Source organism: Mastigoproctus giganteus, chromosome 6 (genome assembly GCF_048544385.1).
Source record: "Mastigoproctus giganteus isolate SK-2022 chromosome 6, ASM4854438v1, whole genome shotgun sequence".
Lineage (NCBI taxonomy): Eukaryota > Metazoa > Arthropoda > Arachnida > Uropygi > Thelyphonidae > Mastigoproctus > Mastigoproctus giganteus.
The window spans coordinates 49,992,952-50,016,186 of NC_143580.1; the positions used below are offsets into that span (position 1 = coordinate 49,992,952).

Here is a 23,235-nt window from a genome sequence, read left to right on the forward strand (position 1 = left end):
ATAGGGTTTAAGCAAAATATTGCTAAATATTTTGCTTCATACAGACAGAGAGCAGTAAACTGACAAAAATAACAAGTACTCAGCCTGCTGGGTATATAAAACCCAAATTCTAAAAAGAAGGCCTTGGTAGGGTGTACGTATAAAAGGTAAAGTGTCCAAGAGTAGGTATATGGTAGAGGAAAGCATAATGACTAGTGGATAGTAAAAAGATATGGAAAAAGTAACAGAAGAGAAAAGGAGCAAGGAAATTTTATTAATATAATTTCACCTTTACCTTTATAGCATACATGTACATTTTTTGGGAAGCACTTGTGAAGTTACAGATGACTACTGAACGAAAATTATTGCAAGAACAATTGTGTGGCACCCGATGGCATTTTCAGTTTCTCTGCAAGAACTGAAAAATTTCACTTTAAAAAATACTCCAATAAAACTGTTTCTATAGTTAAGAAGGAAGAGAAAGTTTGTTATTAACCTTGAATCAACAATTTTTGCATGAAGATTCCTGACAGGTCCCTCACAAGCAGAGTCAAGTTCATAACTGTGAGTTGTGTGTTCTTATATTTTATTCACTTGCATTGTCACTATCACTTTTCCTTCAGAAAGCCATGTCACCACACAGTACAGTTTATACACTTAAAAAGTCCAAAAATATAATAAAAAGTATGTAACAGTATATAACAAAAATAGAGGATAGCAGAGAAACCAAAACCAAAATGCACGACCTCTGTTTTGTTAATGTGCCAAAGTGATGTGACCAGAGCATTTTGGAGTTGTGCAGGGTCACCCAAGGCTACTGTTTCATAGATGGAAGTAGACAATGAATTGAAAGAGGATAATCCATGTTAACAGAAGGAAAAAGTTGCACCCAATAACAACACTGCAGATAAAATGCATATCATTATTGGAAATTGTAAAAATTTAACAGGCTGAAACAAGAAGAAGAAATGAATCACTTATAAGTTTATCAAGTGGAAATCTGCTGTACACCAATGGAAACAGTGAAAGGAGTGAAGGTGGAGTTGGGTTTCTGGTCCATAAAGATTTTAAAAACAACTTTTGTTAGAATATTTAAATGTACAGGTACAGCACAGTGCTGCGCCTGCTGCATTTAAATGTAAATTTTGCTGTCAATCGATATGACCATTTCAATTTTCAATTTATTTTTTTTTCATATAAAACAGTTCCCAATTTGACCAATGTGCTTGGTCTTGGTCACATAGGTGAGTTTCAAGTGGTTAAAAGTTGAAGTGCAGACATACAGTATATGAAGGGGATCGAAAAGTTTTTAACCCAATATGCAAAGGTTTTCAGAAATCTAGCTCTTGTGAGAATAACTGGATGATTTTTCAGTCCCAATTCAAGTTCTGGATGCAGTTTATATTTTAAGTAGTAATGTCTAGCAGTAGTTTTCTTTTTGGAGAGTCAATATCCATTTGTATCAACCACTGCTGTATTTTCTTATCAAAATATGGAGCTATCTTTCCATGTTACGCATTTTGTGCATTTGAATAAAGATATATGAGGGAGGGATGAAAAGTTTTTTTAGTCCAATATAGATCACAAAGGTTTTCATGAAAGACAATATTGCCAATCTGTGCCGTGACTTTTCATGTGTTCATAGAAAATTTCAGGTTTGTAATTATATTCTCCTTTACAGAGGGTGCTGAAGTGTGGAAGGTGAATGAAGATGGTTACTTTGAGAGAATCAAGCACTGTGCAGTCATTGAGTACCCACATTTACAGGGAATGTTGCCAAAATAAATCCATGAAGACATGCAGCAAACATTAGGTGAATCCTGTCTTACATATGCCACAGTGATAAAACTGGATTGGCAGAATTTAAGGGTGGATGAGACAGTGTCGTAGATGCACCCCACAGTGGGAGGCCTGTTACCACGTTAAAAATTGCAAATATGGATGCCATTTGTGACCTGATTCTGCAAGACCACAGAATAATATTGAAGCAAATTGAGACAACGTTCAACATCTCCCAAGAGTGAGCTGACAACGTTGTAGCGAATATTTTAGGAATGAAGGTTTCTTCGAGATGGATCCCTAAAGCACTGATTGCTAATCAGAAGTGGGAAGGAGTGTAGTGTCATGTGATTGTGCAGCATTTTGAAGCTAATGAAGCTTAAAAAATCTCCACCCATGATTTGGTCAACATATTTCACCAAACCTATCCCCAAAAATTAGAAATCCAAAATTATCCAAAGATTATAGACATATTTCAATTGGCTGCATGCTACAAATGATTTTAAACAAAATCATCCTTATGGATGAGTTTGTTGCAGCACTGTTTCAGGCATAAACTGCCTTACCTACATAATATTCTTTGAGGTTGACCGACAGTTACAAATATTCTTCAGACTTTATTTTGCATTCAAGAAGCTCTCAACACAAGGTCATAGCTTGATATGGTTGGTATTCATAGACATCAAATCTGCTTTTACTACAGGTCTTTCCATCAGTGAACACAAATGTCTCAACTTACTTTTGCCAAAAAAAAAACCTGTTAGGCACAATGTTCGACTTATTCTTTTTGGATCTTCAGTTATCAGTGTTCACAAACATAAAGATCTTGGTCTCATTTGGGACACAAAACTAACATTTGAACAGTGTGTCAGTCATCTTATGTCCAAATCATTATCTATATCCTTGTGAATTACACTGCTAGATGCAATGATCCAGTAATTTTTAATGCACCAGTCATCTGGTCTCCTCCTTATCAGACACACGTTTTTGGTTGTGAATACTGGCTCCTGAGGTGGATTAACTGGAAAGCTAATAATCCCTTTATATCCAGATCTGTTCTTTATACCACTTTACAAGTAAAACTATGGAACCTTATCATATATCAACAAACATAAAAATCCCGCATCTACTCTTGTCACACAGAATCGATGCGACTTCAATTTCCACAATTGTCTCCTTTAATCCTAATGGAAGGCTTACTTCAAAAGGATCCAGTATTAGAAACAAATTGAGAAATTACAAATATATTAACAAGATATTTCCACATAATGCCTTAGACATATTTAATGGCCTGTGAAACAACCCACTCATATTTTTCATGCAAAATAAATATGGTATACAGATTGATTATTCATTTGTGAATTATCCACACCTCTAACTCTTTTAATACTTTATATTTGATTTTATATAATGTTCATGTGAAACTTCTGTTAACATTACATGGTTGCAACTGATTTACTCATCTAGCCTGTTGTTACTGGAGGCATATATATGCATTTTTAAACTGAAATAAGTAAATAAATAAATATCATTATTTATCACAGAGAGGTGTCATTCTCATTTTTTATTGGAGGCATATATATGCATTTTTAAACTGAAATAAGTAAATAAATAAATGGCATTATTTATCACAGAGAGGTGTCATTCTCATTTTTTATTACTGGTTAATGTTATGAATACAGGTAAGTAAGCTAGATAACATAACTGACTCAAGAAATGAATTCACTAATATACAGTAGAACCTGGATAAGAAATTCCCACATAGGAAGTTTTCCCCTGTATTAGGTTTGGTTTCTTAAGTCCCAGTTTCAACTCTTTATATTGTAATGCATTATTTTCCTGCGTAAGAGGTTTCCCGGGTAAAAAAGTTTGTGATAAAGAATATACAGTGTATTATTACAATGACGTTTTCCCACTTAATACATTTTTTAAATATAGAAATTCTTAATTTTTAATATTCAAAAATATAAAACAATATAAACGTTTTGGTAATTGAACAAGTTAGTGCCAAGCATCATTTTAGTTCTTAGTAAGTTATCCAAGTAAGTGAAATGGCATAATTTTTGATATATTTCATATTGTGAATGCCTTCATGTGAATGCACTCATTGTGGATTCCTTCACAAAAAAAAAAAAAAAAAAAAAAAAAAAAAAAAAATGCACTACCTCCAATAAGCAATGCTTCTCCAATGGAGAAGATTAATCTTACTTATTCTCGGCGGATACCACCACCCAGGGGTGGTGGCATTCAAGGTAGTTCAATATCAGGGCAACCCGCTGTGAAGGCATTCACAATATTAGGTATAAGAAAAACTATGCCATTTTACCTACTTCAGTCGGTGATTTACAACGAACTAAAATGATGCTACGCACTAACTTGTTTGACTAGTGAATTTTCTGTAGTCTGAGGCTTTTTGCCCTAAAATGTTTTTAGTATAAACATTTTGGAAGTGACCTATTGCAATTGTTTTCATCGATATCCATAACCGGATAGCGTCGACCACGTGAAGCACTTGCCGTTAAGTTCTGATGGTTGTGAACAGTTCTGAAGTACTTAGTGGATTGTTGCTTGCCTTATTGTAATTGTGACCCTTTTAAGCTTGTAGAAACTCCAAAGGAGTTCATTTTTCCATGTTAATGAACAGAATGTTAGTTCTGTTCATTAACTTAACATTCATTAAGTTTTTTGTTAATGAACAGAATGTTAAGCAATTAGAAATCCCCAGTTTAAAAATGTTTCCCATAGATAGAGTAAAATGTTTATAAATTCTGAAATACTTAAAAATGATCTTTAACTTATGTATGTGTAACTTTTTGTTTTTATATGTGTAGGTAATATTTCATACCCTTAGGTTATTTTCCTTTCTGAGAAGTTTTCCCACGTAAGAAGTTCGAAACCTCCAGTCCCTTGGAAAACTTCTTATCTGGGTTCTACTGTATATTGATAAATCCTGGCTTGCAAATACTCCCTAACCAATTTTTAAATTGGCAAAGACTGGAGTAAACTCAGCAGATTACAGGAAACTCCAACCTGAATGGAGAGGAAATAAGGAAGGTAAACTTGCATGCCCATATAAGTAAATCTACACAAAAGATCTTTTATACTTTTTTTACCTAATTGTAAAAACATGTGGTGAAAAAAATTAAATTATTTACTTATTCCTAATAAATATAATGAGACAGAGTTACTAAATAAGGTGTCACAATTTTATGAGACCTGGAAAATATAAGTATTTAGTTACAGCGATAATTAATTAGCTAGTGGTGCCAATATTTTTTTCTAACTTCATTTTCTTGTTTCCACAATTACTTGCTGAAACTCTTAATAGGGTGATTACTTCACCCAATATTAACAATTTAATATTGGGCAAAGGATGCAAAGAAAAACAGAAAAGAGTTCTTTACCTATTTAAACTCAAGAAGGAAAGGGATGAATCAGATTGGTCCACTGGATGTTGATGGTTCAACAGTTGAGGATCCAGCACAGGTGGCTAACAATCTAAATGAGTATTTTGCATCTACATTCACACATGAGGAGTTATTCAGGAAGGGGAATGTCGTAGGTGAAGTAAACATTGGCAGTGAGCTAGATGATTTTCTAATAACTGAGAGGAAAGTGGAGGAGAAATTGTTGAGGATAAACATAAAAAAGGCACCCGGGGTGGATGGGATCTATCCAGTTATATTAAAGGAGGCAGCAAAGGAAGTAAGCAAACCCCTAGCCATAATTATGAGAGCTTCTTTGGACTCAGCGGAGGTACCCATGGACTGGAGATGTGCAAATGTAACCCCAATTCACAAAGGAGGATCAAAGGCTGACACAAGTAATTATAGACCTGTTAGTTTAACTTCGGTTCCAGGAAAATTAATGGAGGCACTGGTTAAAGAAGCACTGCAGGATCATCTGGACAAGAATTCAGTTATAGCTCAGACACAGCATGGGTTTGTTAAGGGCAGGTCTTGTCTGACCAATTTGATTGGATACTATGATGTAGTCACAAAAGAACTGGATGCAGGGAATAACTTTGATATTATATATTTGGATCTTAGAAAGGCTTTTGATACTGTTGCGCATGGAAGACTGCTGCACAAATTGGAGAAGTGTGGCATTCGAGGCAAATTGCTGCTATGGATAAAGGGATGGTTGAGTGGCAGAAGACAGAGAGTGGTAATCAATGGACACTGCTCAACGTGGACTAATGTTATTAGTGGAGTTCCTCAGGGTTCAGTGTTGGGTCCATTGTTGTTTTCTGTATTTATAAATGATATTGATGATGGTGTATCAGGCTTAATGTCCAAGTTTGCAGACGATACAAAGGTTGGCAGGGTTGTTAAGGACACTACTGATACTATGCTGCTGCAACAGGATCTGGAAAGGTTGAGCAGATGGGCTGAGAGGTGGCAAATGAAGTTTAACATTGACAAATGTAAAGTACTACATATGGGAAACAGTAACCCCAGATCAACGTATCAACTCTGTGGTACTACGCTGACAGTGGTAGAGAATGAAAAGGACCTGGGGGTAATTGTGCAGGCAGATATGAAGTTCTCTGAGCAGTGCAGACGAGCTGCAAGAGTAGCTCATGGTGTCTTGTCAATGATATACAGGAATTTTTCTAGCAGGGACAGGGATGTGATTATTCCCTTGTATAAGGCATTGGTCAGGCCACACCTTGAGTACTGTATACAGGTCTGGAGGCCTCATTTCAAGAAGGATGTAGAGCTGCTGGAACTGGTACAGAGAAGGGCAACAAGATTAGTGAATGGAACAAAGGGTTGCTCTTACGAAGAAAGGCTTAAGTTTTGCAAATTACAGAGCCTGGAGACTAGGCATCGCCGAGGTGATCTGATAGAGGTGTACAAGGCTTTGAATGGCTTGAGCATGCTCAATGCCGATGGGATTCTTCCTCTTGCTCAGAATAATCACCTGAGAGGGCATAAATTCAAATTGAGGAAGGACGGATGTCGGATAGATGTGCGGAAATTCGCCTTTAGCCAGCGGGCAGTTGGTTTGTGGAATAGACTTCCATCGCTTGTTGTTGAAGTTGATAGCCTAAACAAATTTAAGGCTCAGCTGGACAGGTATTTCGAACGAATTGAGGGGTGAAATGGGAGTAGTGGTTGTTTTTTTTTTTTTTTGGCTGATGCTGAATAAGCTTGCTTTCTTGCATCATATGCCTCTACTAATGCTAAAAATGCTAATGCTAATTTCAAAACAAACACAACATTAAACTCCTACTGCATTTTTAGGATTTCAAATTAAATATACTCAAAGAAAGGAAGAGAGCTTCAATTAGTCTCATCAAATAAGGTTCACATATAAGAAAGACTTCCTTTAATTAACTGTAGCCAATCGCACCTAAATGGAACAAATACCTCATCATCTATGAGACACCTTTTTTTTTATTATAAAACAAACTGGTAAAAAAAGTATTTGTGGCTTTTTTACCGAATTTAAAACAGTGTTCTATTAATTATGATTTCCTAAACTCAATCACAAAATGTTTTTATAATCTTTCTCAGAATTTTTAAGGTCACCAATCCTCTGAGTTGAAACAGATGCTCAACTGGCTTCTGCCAAATGTTTACACAAACATCAGTATTTCTGTCATTTGTTTGCACAGGCAACCCCCATATTAGCATTAGCATTAGTAGAGGCATTTGATGCAAGAAAGCAAGCTTATGCAGCATCAGCCAAAAAAAAAAAAAAAAAAAAAAACCACTTCCACTTCACCCCTCTGTTCGTTCAAAATACCTGTCCAGCTGAGCCTTAAACTTATTTAGGCTATCAACTTCCACGACAAGGGATGGAAGTCTGTTCCACCAACCACCCGCTGGCTAACGGTAAATTTCCGCACGTCTATCCTACATCTGTCTTTCCTCAATTTGAATTTATGCCCTCTCAGGTGATTATTCTGAGCAAGAGGAAAAATTCCATCAGCATTGAGCATGCTCAAACCATTCAAGGCTTTATACACCTCTATCAGATCACCTCGCTGGTGCCTTGTCTCCAGACACTCTAATTTGCAAAACTTAAGCCTTTCTTTGTAAGAGCACCCCTTTGTTCCATTCACTAATCTTGTTGCCCTTCTATGTACTTGTTCCCGCATCTCTACATCCTTCTTGAAATGAGGCCTCCAGACCTGTATACAGTACTCTAGGTGTGGCCTGACCATTGCCTTATACAAGGGAATAATCACCTCCTTATCCCTGCTAGAAAAATTCCTATATATCGCTGACAATACACCATGAGCTACTCTTGCAGCCCGTCTGCACTGCTCGTCAGAATATAACATGGTAATTCTACAACACGATTGATAAATTGCGGCAATCCTTGCACAACACAGTACTTATATAACACAGTTTTGCTCTAACACAGTTTGAGAATTGCAGGAAATCTCACATACCACGGTATTTTTGAGCTTTTGTGCTGGGGAAACCATACTATTATGTTAGATGTAATTTTCAATGTTTCCATTCCTTTTTGTGAATTCCTGCTGTTGACTCGCTAGTTGTTATCACCTTTGTGATATTTTTCTAAAGCACATTTCTGGAGGTCACTACCATAAAACAATAAAAACAATTTGCAGTTTTCGGTTTATTGGTCTTTTCTGTTAGTGTAATCAATTATAAACAGGTAGTAAACTTGATCTTCTTGCATTTGCTATAGTGCCAATAGCTGGACTTCTGTGGGTTTTCATGTTATTACGGTGAAATGTGTTTCCTTCCATGAAATATTTAATCATAAAAAACAAATAAATTTTCAGAAACTCATTACTCTATATCTCACCTGTGCATATCGTGTTTGTTGCAACTTGTGTGTGCTGTGTTCTTTGTTATTAATTGCTTATCATTTTTACTGTTTTAAATTTTACAACAAAAAAAAAAAAAGTCAGTAAACAGAACTATCAATTACCTAGTATGTGCATATTACAGTACGTATTAATTAAGCTATGTATGTAAGCGTAAATTAATTTTTATTTTGCTAACTGGAAATATTCTTCCGATTTTCACATATCATTTAACTTTGTTAATTGGTAAGGTAATAAAGTTAAATTTGTGCTTTATATCTTTAAAGCGGGGGTCCACTGGATTGATCCCTGGGTTAGGGTTCTGTGCTTGTTTGAGACCATAAAAAAATTGTGACTGCGAAGCGCTCGGTTCATGACTTTTAATGAGAGCAGAAGGTACACGAAATCTAGATGCTGAAGAAGAGATTGTGCTTGGCAGCGATGGAGAGGAAGAAAATTAAATGAATGTACGTTATCGGACATATAAATATCACAGTTTGAAAGGTAAGATGCTTGTTCAGTTATTCTATTTAAGTTACTACTACTATTATAAAAATAAAGTTAAAATATTAAGTCATTACTACTATAAAAATTAAGTTTCCAATAGTAAAAAAAAAGAAAAGAAAAAAAAGGTGTATTTTTGTTAGCTTTTGGAACGTAACCACCCTTTCTGTACTGATTCTTAGTCCCGTATAACATGGTTTCACATTACACGAGATTTTGCAGGAACCAAACTGCTGTGTTAAATGAGGGCTACCTATATTTGTAGTTTTCACAAATCTGGCAAAAGTTCTACCGCAAGATTAGCCAGCTCTCACTGGCATCTCTCAGACGCCACGTGAATAAGGAAGATGAGTACAAGAAACATATATGTTATGTTTCTTGTACTCATGTTTCTATTAAATGGCAAACAAGAAGCAGATTTCTTGTAATTCATAATATATTGAAATGAATACAGAAAATCTATCTAACTGTGTAATCAGTTAGAGACTTCATGTATATCTTTCCCATCCAATAGACTACTGGATGGGAAAAGTACACATGAAGATTTTATTTTTTCAAATTTAACAAAAATAACAGAAAAATTTGAAAAAGTGGAGTCTGTCAGATGCCATGTAAGCAGTGGAGGATTAAATACCATTAATAGAGTAGTAATATGATTTACAGTAACAATCTCATCACATCAAAAATATGCACATACCCTGATCCATGCTGGCAACACTAGAAACTTCATGACTATCTAAAACTGACTCATCCTCATCAGTAATTCGGCGGCGATCATTTCTTCCCCGTTGTCGGGGTGGTAAATCTGTTACAGTTTCTTCATGAGTAAGTGTAGGAGGAGGTCCTAAAAATATCAAAACTAGCACTTTACATACATAACATATCAGATGTATATAGTCTGTTTAAAGCTTGAAAAGGAAAGCACACACATAAAATGCAAACAGAGACAAAACATCATTACTGAAAAGAATTTTTTACATGTAGTATGATTTATGATAAAGTAATAAGTCATACACAGAAATAAGTTGCAAGCAAAAAGGAGATATGCATCCGAACATCATACAGACCATATATAAAAGGGAAAATAATCTCCCTTGCCACAACATATCTCACTATTTCATAGCCTATTTTTATTAAATGGGTAAAAGAAATTTTCTCAGTAACAGTTATTGTTCTTTAAGGCACAGTTTTGTTAGTTTAAAGTTATACATTATGTTTAAGCATAGTGAAATTAAATAAAATATAGTAATAATTTTTTTTGATTAGCCCACAAAGTATAAACACTAGAACAGCAAAAACCAGTATTTTACTGGAATTGAGAGATTGTTTTTATTGTGCATGGTTCGATTTCAGATAGCCAAGACTCAAAAAATTATTTCACTTGTTTGAACAAAAAGTGAGGTTAAAAACAGATTATTTTATTAAACCACAGCCAAAACCAAGGGTCGCCCCACCCCTTCCCGACAATTTGCTGCTGCTGCTGCATTCACTCAAAAGCCATTTTATTTTTTTCACTCTGAAACAACCCATAGTTTCCACAGTAATTTTTTGCCACAGTTTATTTAATCCAAAAAAAAACAGGATGAAAATATACTACCAAGTTGGCAATATCTTACATATGATTTTACACAGCTGCCAACAAGAAACTTTGATAAACAAGAATATATATTCTGTTGTAAATGTATCATACCATTACACATGAATTTTTTCATTAAGTTCCAGGGGTGGACTGGCATTAGGCTCACCCCACCCTTCCCAAAAGTAATAACAATTTGCAAATGCTACTGGCCTTGGTGAAAATTTTCCACCTAGCTGTGCAGGCCAGTCCACCCCCTACAAAGTTCTGTAGTAAACTATTTATTAAAAAAAACTGATTTTACTATTTATTATTATATGCCATTATACTTTCTATCTGAAATATAACTAGAAATAGCTGTTTATACATCGCTAAATATATATTTTACATTATCTTGTAATAGTTCTCCAGCAAAATATCCTTAAAATTAGATGATTTTAATGTGGTTATGGAAATTATTGTGTAATTTCAAAATGCATATCATGGAAATAATTTTTCCACAGAAAATATAACAAGGCTACTTTACATTATGGATCAGACTATTAGTATTAGCAATGGCCACATAATGCAAGGAAGCCTATGACTTATGCTGCACCAGCCAAAAAAATAAAAATAAATAATAATAATAAAACAAAAAAAATTAATAAAATAAAATAATGAGAATAAAAATAAAATAATTATAATAAGAAAAAAAAATAATTAAAAAGAAAAGGAAATGGACAACCTAATGCCCTCAGTAGGTAATTATCCAGCTTACCTTTGAATTTTCCCAAACTGTCAGCTTCTACCACCCATTTAGGTAACTTATTCCAGGAATTTACAACTCACTGGCCTAAGTAAAACTTCCTGCAATCCAGTCTAAACATTGGCTCCTGTAATTTGAAATTATGGCCCCTTGTTCTAGAATCATTTATAATGGTGAAAATTTTGTTCTTGTTCATTTTGCTTATGCCTCCCAGAGCCTTAAACATCTCAATCAAGTCTCCTCTAAGGTGCCTAGTTTCCAAGCTCTGCTACCCACATATTCGAAGTCTTTCCTCATATGGATGCCCTTTTGCCGATCTCACCACATGAGTTACCTGTCTTTGGACCCTTTCAAGAAGCACAATATCTTTCTTTAGGTGTGGTCTCCATACTTGAACACAGTATTCCAAGTGTGGTCTAACAATAGCCTTCAGGCCACAACTAGAGTACTGTGTACAGGTCAGGAGGCCCCATTTTAGGAAGGATGTAGAGCTGCTAGAACGAGTACAAAGAAGGGCAATACGATTGGTGAGGGGAACAAAAGGGGTGCTCTTACCAAGAAAGGCTTAAGTTCTGCAAATTGCAGCGTCTGGAGAGCAGGCACCTGCGAGGTGATCTGATTGAGGTGTATAAGGCCTTGAATGGGTTGAGCAAGCTGAATGCTGATGGGATTCTTCCTCTTGCTCAGATTAAGAACCTGAGGGGGAGGCACAGATTCAAATTGAAGAAAGAGAGTTGTTGAATAGAGGTGTGGAAATTTGCCTTTAGCCAGCAGGTAGTTGATTGGTGGAACAGACCTCCATCTTTTGTTGTGGAAGTTGATAGCCTAAATAAATTTAAGGCTGAGCTGGACAAGCATTTGGAATGAATGGAGGGGTGAAATGGGGGGGGGGGGGAGTTGGATGATGCTGCATAAGCTTGCTTTCTTGCATTGCATGCCTCTACTAATGCTAATGTAATGGGATTATGGCGTCCTTATCTCTACTAGCAATTGTTCGATAAATCATCAATAGGACACCATGGTCCTTCCTTGCAACCAGTTCTACAATCCTCGGAGAACTTCATATCTGACCCTATTGTAATACCCAAGTCCCTTTCCTCCACTACCGGCTTTAGTTCAACTCCACCAAGTGTATAAGTTATTATTTTGGGGTTACTGTTCTCCAGGTGCAATACCTTACACTTTGCGGGATTAAAGTTTAGCTGCCATTTTTCGGACCATCCCTGAAGTCTATCTAAATCATTCTGAAGCAGCTCTGATTGGCAGCACTCATTAACGACTATCCCAATCTTTACATCCTCTGCAAATTTAGACATCAATGCCCCCTATCCCTTCATCAATGTCATTTATGAAAGTCAAAAACAACAGTGGTCCTAATACTGATCCTTGGGGAATCCCACTACCCTAATCTGAGGAATAACCATTTATCACAACCCTACGCCTCCTATCCCGAAGCCACCCTGCTATCCATCTAAGGATTTTCCCTGTGATTCCAAACTGTTCCAGTTTATAAAGTAACAGCTTATATGGGACTGAGTCAAATGCTTATATGAAATCGAAATAAACAATGTTGAAATTATTCCCACAGTCCAGCTCTTGAGTGACTCTGTCAAAATCTCTAACAAGATTTGTTAAACATGATTTTCCCTTTATAAAACCATGCTGATGTCCTTCAGAATTCCATTTCTATCTAAGTGATCCTGAATTCCACCCTTGATCATAGTCTCCATGATTTTCCCTACTACTGAAATTAGACTAACTAGTCAGTAATAACCACCCTTATGTATTGGAGATACATTGGCACTTTTCCAATCCAATGGAATCACTCCCAAGTTGTTATTTGGTTTTTAGGAGCATTAGTAACTAAGGCCATATTGCTCCGGGAATATGCGGTGGTCATTCCCTGACCTTTCCGCATCCTCCGTATTTGGTGGTGACGGGCTCACTTCCAAGTCCAGTGATGCTATCATAATTAACCTCAATGGTTCAATACATTTACTTGCCACCTCCCTTAAGATTATAGGGTATATGCCATCAATCCCAGGAGCCTTCCTGGCCTGTAGGCTCGAAAGTTTTTCATTAAATAAACATGTGAAATTCCAACATCATTAATTACATTTTGTTTAACTTCACTCCCATAATTTCTCATTGACATAAAGGGTTTTACTTCTGTAAATATTGATGCAAAGTAAACTGTTGAGTTCATCTGGGGTATCTAATACTATCACACATCCTTTACATAAGGGTCCGATCTGGTTTGTCCTTTTCTTTGCATTTATATATGTGAAGAATTCCTTATACCCCCTCTTTTCTCTGTTTGCCAGAAATTTCTCATAATCTGCCTTTTCCAGCCTAACTTTTTCTGTGGCATTATTACAGATCAATTTGTAGCTGTTATTTTGTAATTTGCTTCTTTTAAAATTTATTTTTATTCTACACTCCATATTATTATAAGCAATTTAAATAAAATTAGCTCATAATAAAATACAAAATCACTTAGTATGCATTATGCATATGGATGGAAGGATGAAGCTGAAGGTGGGCACATTCTGGCACAACAGAGCCCACTGTGCATCCTTCCCCCTCCAGAAAGTAGTTCCCTCACATATCCCATATTTTTTCTAAGATTAATTTACTTGTTATTAGAGGTAGAACTACAGTTGCTGGGCTGTGTGGAGAATATAACCCTCTCATCTCAGAAACCTGGCTCCCAGCCATTTCCATTCTGTGGAAAAAAACTAATCTCAAATCCTCCATTACATTTGCTCTTTGTCACTCATTTCCAGAAGTCTGGGTTTAATTCCATAAGAGACTGGAGGAATTATTTCATGTATCAATGAGGGCTGGTTAGCGGATTTTAGGTCGATGGTGGAGCGGGCTTCCCACCATAAATTATTCTGGGTGTTTCAGCTCACACAACAGGCAAATTTGAGAATGAACACATTTGCACAGACATGATAACTGGGTGTGATCTCTTTATGATCTCACTTAAGTAATCAGTGTACTACAAAATCCCTAACCAATGCCCATGAAGGCACATTATGTATATACTGTACGTACCAAATATACAATGGTTATAATTCTAGAACTTTTCAAGCACTTAAAAACTTCTGATTAATATAAAAATTAAATACTAATTAAGGATTAGTAAAGTGATATAAAATTGATTTGCGTAAAGCTTCACAATGGCCTCCACTACAGACATGTAGTGGAGGCCATGGATTAATGTGATTAATGATAATCACATTAATCCATCTTGCAGCAAAGTTTTTGAATGCATTCAGACAATTTTATTTGAACATATAGTTTGTTCAGTCCAAAAATTCCATAAAAAATATTTTAATATTTTAAACAGCTTTTGCTTGGAAGGGGGGGGGGTGGCACACAATACTCTCATTATTAAAAACTGGCCTTGGCTATTATAAAAAAATTCCCCAAGCAAATTAAGTACTGGAAGACATGCCCTATTTTGATACTGCAAACTTAAGCTGTGGGATACTTTCTGGTGGAGGAAGAAGGAGCTTTTTTATATTTTACTTCCACTCCATAACCTTGGAGGAAGGTAGAAAGAGTATCAATACAGCAACTGAAACTTGAGTGTTTTGTCCAGAAAAACAAGCAAACCAACATTGGATCAGACAAAACAAAAGAATACAGGGCAATAAGTTAATGAGATACATACCTTTCTCATGCTTCCTGAATTCTTTTTGGATAACACAAAGTGCAAAGATTTATCATACTGAAAGAAATCTCTGTCTGAGAAGAAATGCTAAATAAGGGATTTAATTCAGGCTCATTTGGTCTTGATTTTTACAGGATGATGTTATTAATTCATACCTAGTTTTTCACACCCATACGCCGAACTACAGTAAATACTGAATAATACGGCATCTGATTTGCAAATAAATCCATAGTGTGCTTGAACTTTGGAGTGAATACAATAACATGCAATACACAGTTGTCTTAGAATTAATCTGCCAACAGTTATGAAAAGTCACCTGGTGTCATTTAGACCTCATGTGCCTACATTTGAAAAATCAGCAAAAAATAATTCAGGACTGTTCATTTTTTGATGCCACCTATATTTTCAATCTTTTCTGACCACAACTGTGAAATATAAATTTTTTTTAGATTAAAAACAAAGTTTTAATTAATTTTTGAAATTAAAACTCCCTTTAGGTTGGGGAATGAAATGCAAATTTTAAAAAATGTGTAATTCAACTGCCTGCAACTGGATGCCAGCCTGTCAGTAACAGAAGCACCCACTGCTTGAAACATGCACATTAACAGTGATTCCAGATGATGTTTCAAGTCACAAATATAGAGAGCATTAATGATTGGAAGAAAGCATGCGGCAGCTTGGTATCAGAAACTTACAGTTGCTGATACCAATACGTGCATATCATTAGGTTTAACTTTATTCATGAATTTTTGCTAATTGTGTGATAATTAATAGAGATGCCTGTAATTTTCGATGGAGAAATCAAAGCAAACATTTTCAACAACAGCTAGTAGTTTCAGCTGTGTGGGGTTGAATTGATCCCATGCTCCTAACTTGGAGTTAAGATCTTATAGATAACAATAATTGATATGATGTGGGTGTATACCATACACTCCCATCACAGACATGACTAAGAAATGTATGTTTGCATTTTGTAATTAATTTATGGCATGGAGAATTTTGTTAGATCATAGGATTGTATTTACTATTCATGGGCAAAACTGGTGACTTTCTGATAACTAGAAATGGGAAACTCAAAACTTTCCCAGTCCTGTGGTTCTTATAGGAAGCATTAGTTTGACATTTTTTATTGTGTATTTGTAAACAATATTGATGCAGCCACCTTTATCCATGTATATTTGATCAGAGGAGAGGGAAATAAATATTCTGAGATTATTCAAGACAGCATTATACTGTATATTTTATCTCAATATGATACGTAGAACACTTCCATATGATACTCTCCAGAAATTAAAACAAAAACAATTTTAAAAAATCGAAAATCTTTCATTACAGTTAGAAATAATTAACAATAATTAAAAATTAAATGAACACAATTAAAAATTAAGTAAAAAATTAATTTAACAAAAAAAAATGCAAAATGATTTTCCTTCCTTTGAACCATTGACGCTAATTATTCTTTTGCAAATATTGATATCAAAGTAGAACATATTGAGCATTATAGCTCTGGTTCATACTATCAAACTGTATATTTTATGGAGCCTTTGCTTAACATTCCATCACTTGCACTTTCAATTTAACAAAAATGCTCACATAGCATATGTTGGATACTCCCTTTTACTTTATAAAAAAATGTTTGGCTTTTTTACAGAATTGAAAATGGTTATGTATTAATTATGATCTGCTAAACTCGATTAAAAAATACTGAATGAAATAAATAAGAGAAACCAAAAAGTTTTATCATATTTTTAGAATTTAAGGATACCCTGAATGGAAACAGTCTCATGGCATCTGTCAGATGTCATACCAGCACTGGAAGATTGTGACTTTGAGGAAGGCATTCTCTTTCCACATAAGTAATAGGAAATTACTAATTCTTTTACTACATGTTACAAACTTTATGTCCTCTGTGAAAGTACAGTGGTTTCACCACTTGTTACTCATTTAGAGAGGTCTGGTTTCAGTCCTGTTATGGACTAAAGAATTCTTAAAGGTCTCTTCAATTCAATTTTGATGAGTTAGAAGGGAGCAGGGTTTAACACTGTGAGCTATTCTGGGTTTTTCAGACTACTAGTGTGCATGTCTCCTGAGGTGTTGAATAAACATACAGTATTACGTATGGGGTTATAGTTAAATTTAAATATTAATTGAATGCTATAAGTTAGGGCAATAAAAATTCACAATAATGGTATTAATATTCACAATAATGATATATTTTTTTAATAATTGTTTTGGGTGATAAGTCCTGTTTGTAATTCACTATATATATATAAACAGTCTACAATTCAGCTGTTGACAGTGTACCCAAAAGCACCTTAGGTAACTGCGGCTTCTGATATTCTTCTTTTTAACCATTGTAGAGATGTACACTCTGTTTTTGTATAATACCCCCCCTCTTCCCCCGAACTCTACTCGGCTGAGAATGGAAGAACAGGAAGGTAAGAAATCAGCCTTCCTCTACTCATTCTCTTATTTGAAAACTGAACATTTGACGAATATCACAAAATGTTGTGTGAGTTGAGGAGAACACCCCAACTTGCTGAAAGCTGATTTTGGTAGACACTTTAAGATGTGGAAAAGCATAATGTTTACTCTTTTTTCAAAATAAAAATATCCCTATCTCCTCACTTTGGAGTGCAAACGACAATTGCCTTAGTGTTGTGCATTAAACAGTCAATGTTTAAAATACCTGACATAATGCATGTTACTTTGTCAGAAAACATGGCTTTGATCAGGTAATCATTATCATCTATTAACTGAGAGCAAACTGGAGAAAAAATTGTTGAAGTTAAACATAAGAAAGGCACTTGGGGGTGGATGGGATCTATCCAGTTATATTAAAGGAAGCGACAAAGGAAGTAACCAAACCCTAAGCCATAATTATGAGAGCATCCTTGGACACAGGGGAAGTCCCCATGGACTGGAGATGTGCAAACGTACCCCAAATTCACAAAGGGGATCAAAGGGTGACATGAGAAATTACATTCCTGTTAGTTTAACTTCTGTTCCAGGGAAAATAGTGGAGTCACTGGTTAAAGAAGCATTTCAAGATCATCTAGACAAGACTGCAGTAATAATTCAGACACAGCATGGGTTTGTTAAGAGAAAGTCTTGTCTGATCAAACTGATTGGATACTATGATATAGTTACAAAGGAACTGGATGCAAAAATAATAATTTTGATATTATATACTTGGATTTCAGGAAAGCTTTTGATACTGTTGTGCATGGAAGACTATTTTACAAATTGGAGCAGTATGGTATTAATGGCAAGTTGCTACATGGATAAAAGTGTGGTTGAGTGGGAGTGGTAATCAATGATGACTGCTCTTTGTGGACTAATGTTATTAGCGGAGTCCTTCAGGGTTCAATGTTAGGCCCACTGTTGTTTTGTATATTTATCAATGATATTGATGAAGATATATCAGGCTTAATATTCCAGTTTACAAATGATACTAAGGTTAACAGGGTTGTTAATGACAGTAATGGCAGCATGCTACTGCAACAGGATCTAGAAAAGTTGGCCAGATGGGCTGAGAAGTGGCAACTGAAGTTTAACATTGACAAATGCAAAGTACCACATATGGGTAGAAGTAACCCAGAGAAACGAACCAACTGTGTGATACTACACTTAGGTTGGTAGAAAATGAAAAATACCTGGGAATAATTGTGTTGTTGTTATTTGGTTTTTAGGAGCATTAGCAACTAAGGCCATATTGCTCCGGGGATATGCGGTAGTCATTCCCTGACCTTCCTGCATCCTCCATATTTGGTGGTCACGGGATTGAACCCCGGTGTAATCAAGAAGCGTGTACTATGCACTGCTGCTCCTGCCCACCTTGCTACGGAGGCTGCCAGAATAATTGTGCAGTCAGATATGAAGTTTTCTGAGCAGTGCAGACAGGCTGCCAGAGCAGGTCATGGAGTATTGTCAATGACATACAGGAATTTTGCTATTAGGGAAAAGGAGGTGATTATCCATTTGTATAAGGCAATGGTCAGGTCATGCCTTGAGTACTGCATACAGCTCTGGAGGCCTCATTTTAGGAAGGATGTAGAGTTGCTTGAGTGAGTACAGAGAAGGACAACAAGATTGGTGAGGGGAACGAAGGGGCCCCTCTTACCAAGAAAGGCTTAAGTGCTGCAAATTGCAGCATCTGAGACTAGGCACATGCGAGGTATCTGACTGAGGTGTATAAGGCTTGAATGGGTTGAGTAGGCTCAATTCTGATGGGATTCTTTTGCTTGCTCAGATTACGAACCAGACAGGGCATAAATTCAAATTGAGGAAAGACAGTTGAATAGATGTGCAGAAATTTGCCTTTAGCCAGCAGGTAGTTGATTGCTGGAACAAACCTCCACCTCTCATTGCGGAAATTGATAGCTTAAATAAATTCAAGGAGGAACTGGACAAACTTTTGGCGAAAATGATGGATGCGTGAAATTTTTTTTTTTTTTTTGCCTGATGCTTCATTGAAGCATTACATGCCTCTACTACTATCAACATTCTATCTTTAAACACATCACCATAGCAAATTCAAAGTGAGATTAATAGTGTAAGTTATGAGTTGCACCATCTGCAGTTTTAAGGCTTATACTGCAATTTTAAGAGGAAATCAAAAGCATGTCTTGTGCAGTCCTGACTGCAAATATGGTCAATGGTTTACTCAGCAGTGTTCCCAGCCATCCAGTCCTTTAGATCTACAGTCTTTGATGCTTCCAGTATTTTTTAAATTATCATACCATCTGCTTGATTAATTCATCATTAAGTGCATTAGCCTGATATATACAAAAATTTCACACTAGACTCGGATTATACCTTAAATTTAGAATACCACAAAACCTGCTGCTTTTATGTATATGCTACTCTTTGTAGCCATGTGTTATCAGTTATATACCCACTGAGGTTAAAAGGATGGCAGTTATGTTGCTGGTATCAACTATTGTCTCAACTTGAATAAATGAACAACTACTCTGCCACAGAAAAGCTACCTGACGTCTGCATGTGCTAAAAATGTAATATGATTGCTGCCCATTTCTTTACATAAAGTAGTAAATAGTTGGGGGTTAGCCGGTCTTGATGTTATATAATTAACTATTTTGAAACCATTATCTAAAACACTTTTTAGTTGTTGTGGCATTTGTCTTGATGCCAAAGCTTGCCTATGCATACTGCAATGTGTCCATAATATATTTGCATTAATATTTTTTATGTGAGTAACTAACTATGTATGCAATAGTGGTCTCATCTAACTGCAAAGCATAACGTTCATAATAATCAGGCATCATATATTTAGCAAGACACTGGGTTATCATAAAAGGGTATTATCCCAACTTCTTAACTGAATTGTCTCCAAACTTACACATGAGAAATGCTTTCGTACACGGCAAAATTGATTCTTCTGCAATAGTATCAGCTTCCAGCCTTTGCAATATGGTAACTTACTAAATATGAAGCTTTTTTGCTTTCTTGATTATTGAGAGAAATATATGAATTAATATTATGTGTTTTTAATCCTTGCAAATTCCATTTAAAAAAAATCAATAGGCTTATCAACATAGTTTTAATGTTTTGTGTGTAAATGTCGAAACAAGAGAGGTTTCTGGCTAATATTTAAGACTTGTCCACAAATGACACATTGTGGGCATGGATCTCATCACAAGAAATGAAAAACCAAATAAAATGTAATCTTCATTATATTTCTGATACCTTGAACATTTTTATGCACTGTTTGAGCATTTAATCAGCTGAAGGTATTTTACTAATTTCTTGGTCACCTTGAGTTGAATTTGTGGGAAATTTGAGTTGAATTTGTTGCTTCTCAATAACATGTTTCTCAACATCGTTTTTCCTTACATTTCCAGATTTCAACCAATGATCCATTATGGCTGTTATAATTTTAAAATATTAATATTATATAACATTTACTTTATAAAACTTTTGTATATTTATAAATAAATAAATATATAAAAGTTTTTACTGCACTCTGTAAATATTTTAATGAACTCTTAATGCGTCCAACTTATTACTAAATTTTACTACTGACATACGCCATTTAAAAAGTGAGGAAAACCCGTATTATCGATAAAAAAAAATATTACAAAATTTTGCAGGGTAATGTAAGTACAGTTTCTGCACACAGTGCCATCTATATCTAAATTTACATAAATTTTGAGATACATCCAATTCAAAATTCACCATCAGCATGCATTATGTTATTATCTTTAATAATACTGACTAATTGGTCATCTAGGTCGGTCACACAGTCATACTATTTTAAACAGATTTTTTAAATAAAAATTATTTTATAAAAAACTGAAGACCTCATAGAACGTTTTGCACAAACAGCCAAATGGGAACCGCTGAGCTTGAAAATACTGCAGTTATACTTTAACCACAGCATGGATGTATTAAGAGGAGATCTTGTCTAACCAATTTGATTGGATACTACGATGCTGTCACACAAGAACTGGATGCAAAAAATAATTCCAATATCATATACTTGGATTTCTGAAAAGCGTTTGATACTGTTGCACATAAAAGACTGCTGTACAAACTGGAGCAGTGTGGCATTAAGGGAAAGTTGCTGATATGGATAAAGGGATAGTTGAGTGGTAATCAATGGACACTGTTCTTCGTGGAGTCCCCTAGGGTTTGGTGTCTGGGTCCATTGTTGTTTTCTATATTCATCAATGATATTGATGAAGGCATCAGGCTTAATATCCAAGTTAGCAGATGATACAAAGGTTGGCAGGATGGTTAATGACAGTATGCTACTGCTACGGATCTATAAAAATTAGGCAGATGGGATGAGAAATGGCAATTGAAGTTGAACTTTGACAAATGCAAAGTACTGCATATGACTAGCAGTAATCCCAGAGTAGCATACCAACTGTGTGGTACTACACTCAGGGTAGCGGAAAATGAAAAAGACCTAGGTGTACTTGTGCGGTTAGATATGAAGTTCTCTGAGCATTGCAGAGAGGCAGCCAGGGAAGGTCATGAGGTCTTGTCAATGACATACAGGAATTTTGCTGGCAGAGATAAGGAAGCGATTCTGTTATTGTATACAGCAATGGTCAGGCCACATCTTCAGTACTGCATACAGGCCTGGAGGCCTCATTTTAGGAAGGATTCAGAGCTGCTGAAACCTCGAGTACAGAGGAGGCAACGAGATTGGTGAGGGGAACAAAGGGGTGCTCTTACCGAAAAAGACTTCAATTCTGCAAATCGCAGCATCTGGAGCCTTGGCACCCGTGAGCTGATATGATTCAGGTGTTTAAGGCTTTGAATGGAATGAGCAAGCTCAATGTTGATGAGATTCTTCCTCTTGCTCAGACTACACACAAGGGGACATAAATTCAAATTGAGAAAGGTCAGTTGCAGAATAGATGTGTGGAAGTTTGCCTTTAGCCAGCAGGTGGTTGATTTCTGGAACAAACTTCCATCTGTTGTTGTGGAAGTTGATAGCTTAAATAAGTTCAAGGAAGAACTAGATAAACTACTGGAGGAAATGGATAGGTGAAATTTGACCTTTAGTCAAATTCATGCTAGTCACACACACTGTTATAATAATGCTAGTCAACGGAAGTTCTGGGAACGTAAATGCCTAATCCGAGTTATTCAGTTTAAAACTGCAAAAATTCTGATTAGACATTATCCTACATTGTAAAAATATATACGCTACTCTCAAGTTACTACCAAAAGAGCTTGAGAGGAAATATAGCATACAATCTGCATAATAGATGTGATTCATGGAATGCTTTCAGATGTACTTCCTTTCTCCCTGAAGATCTAACAGCTGTAACTGTGAAAATTTTTGATAACAACATATATTATTAAAAAATAAATAAATAAAAATACTGAAAGCAAGTATTCTGCTAACGCAAACATGACTGGCAGTCTGATAACAAACAATAAGTTAGTCTGATGTCTCACCAAACACAAATGTGAATAAACCAGAAGGAAAATGAAAATCTGAAAAACAGGTTATAAGACACAGTTTCAACTTTATATTTAATAAATCTTTTTTTTAGTGGCTTATATCACTAAGTATTGTAGAGTTAGCCTTATTTGCCTAAATATTTCCCTTAGGATCTCTGATTTCTGCAATTCAAAATTAAACCAATTCAATATTGTTTTCATTCCCAGTGAAATGACATGATGGAATAAGTCATCAG

At 35.6% G+C, this 23,235-nt stretch overlaps 1 protein-coding gene across 4 annotated transcripts in view; it reads right to left on the reverse strand.

Moving 5' to 3' along the window:
• The window catches only part of LOC150084234 (fragile X messenger ribonucleoprotein 1 homolog B-like), a 497,644-nt gene that overhangs the window by 26,907 nt on the left and 447,502 nt on the right, over positions 1-23,235 (reverse strand). For all 4 annotated transcript variants that reach the window (XM_090375957.1, XM_090375959.1, XM_090375958.1 and 1 more), the window contains one exon: positions 9,750-9,896. In XM_090375957.1, coding sequence (XP_090232083.1) covers positions 9,750-9,896 — 147 coding nt within the window. The remainder of the gene's footprint in view (positions 1-9,749; positions 9,897-23,235) is intronic.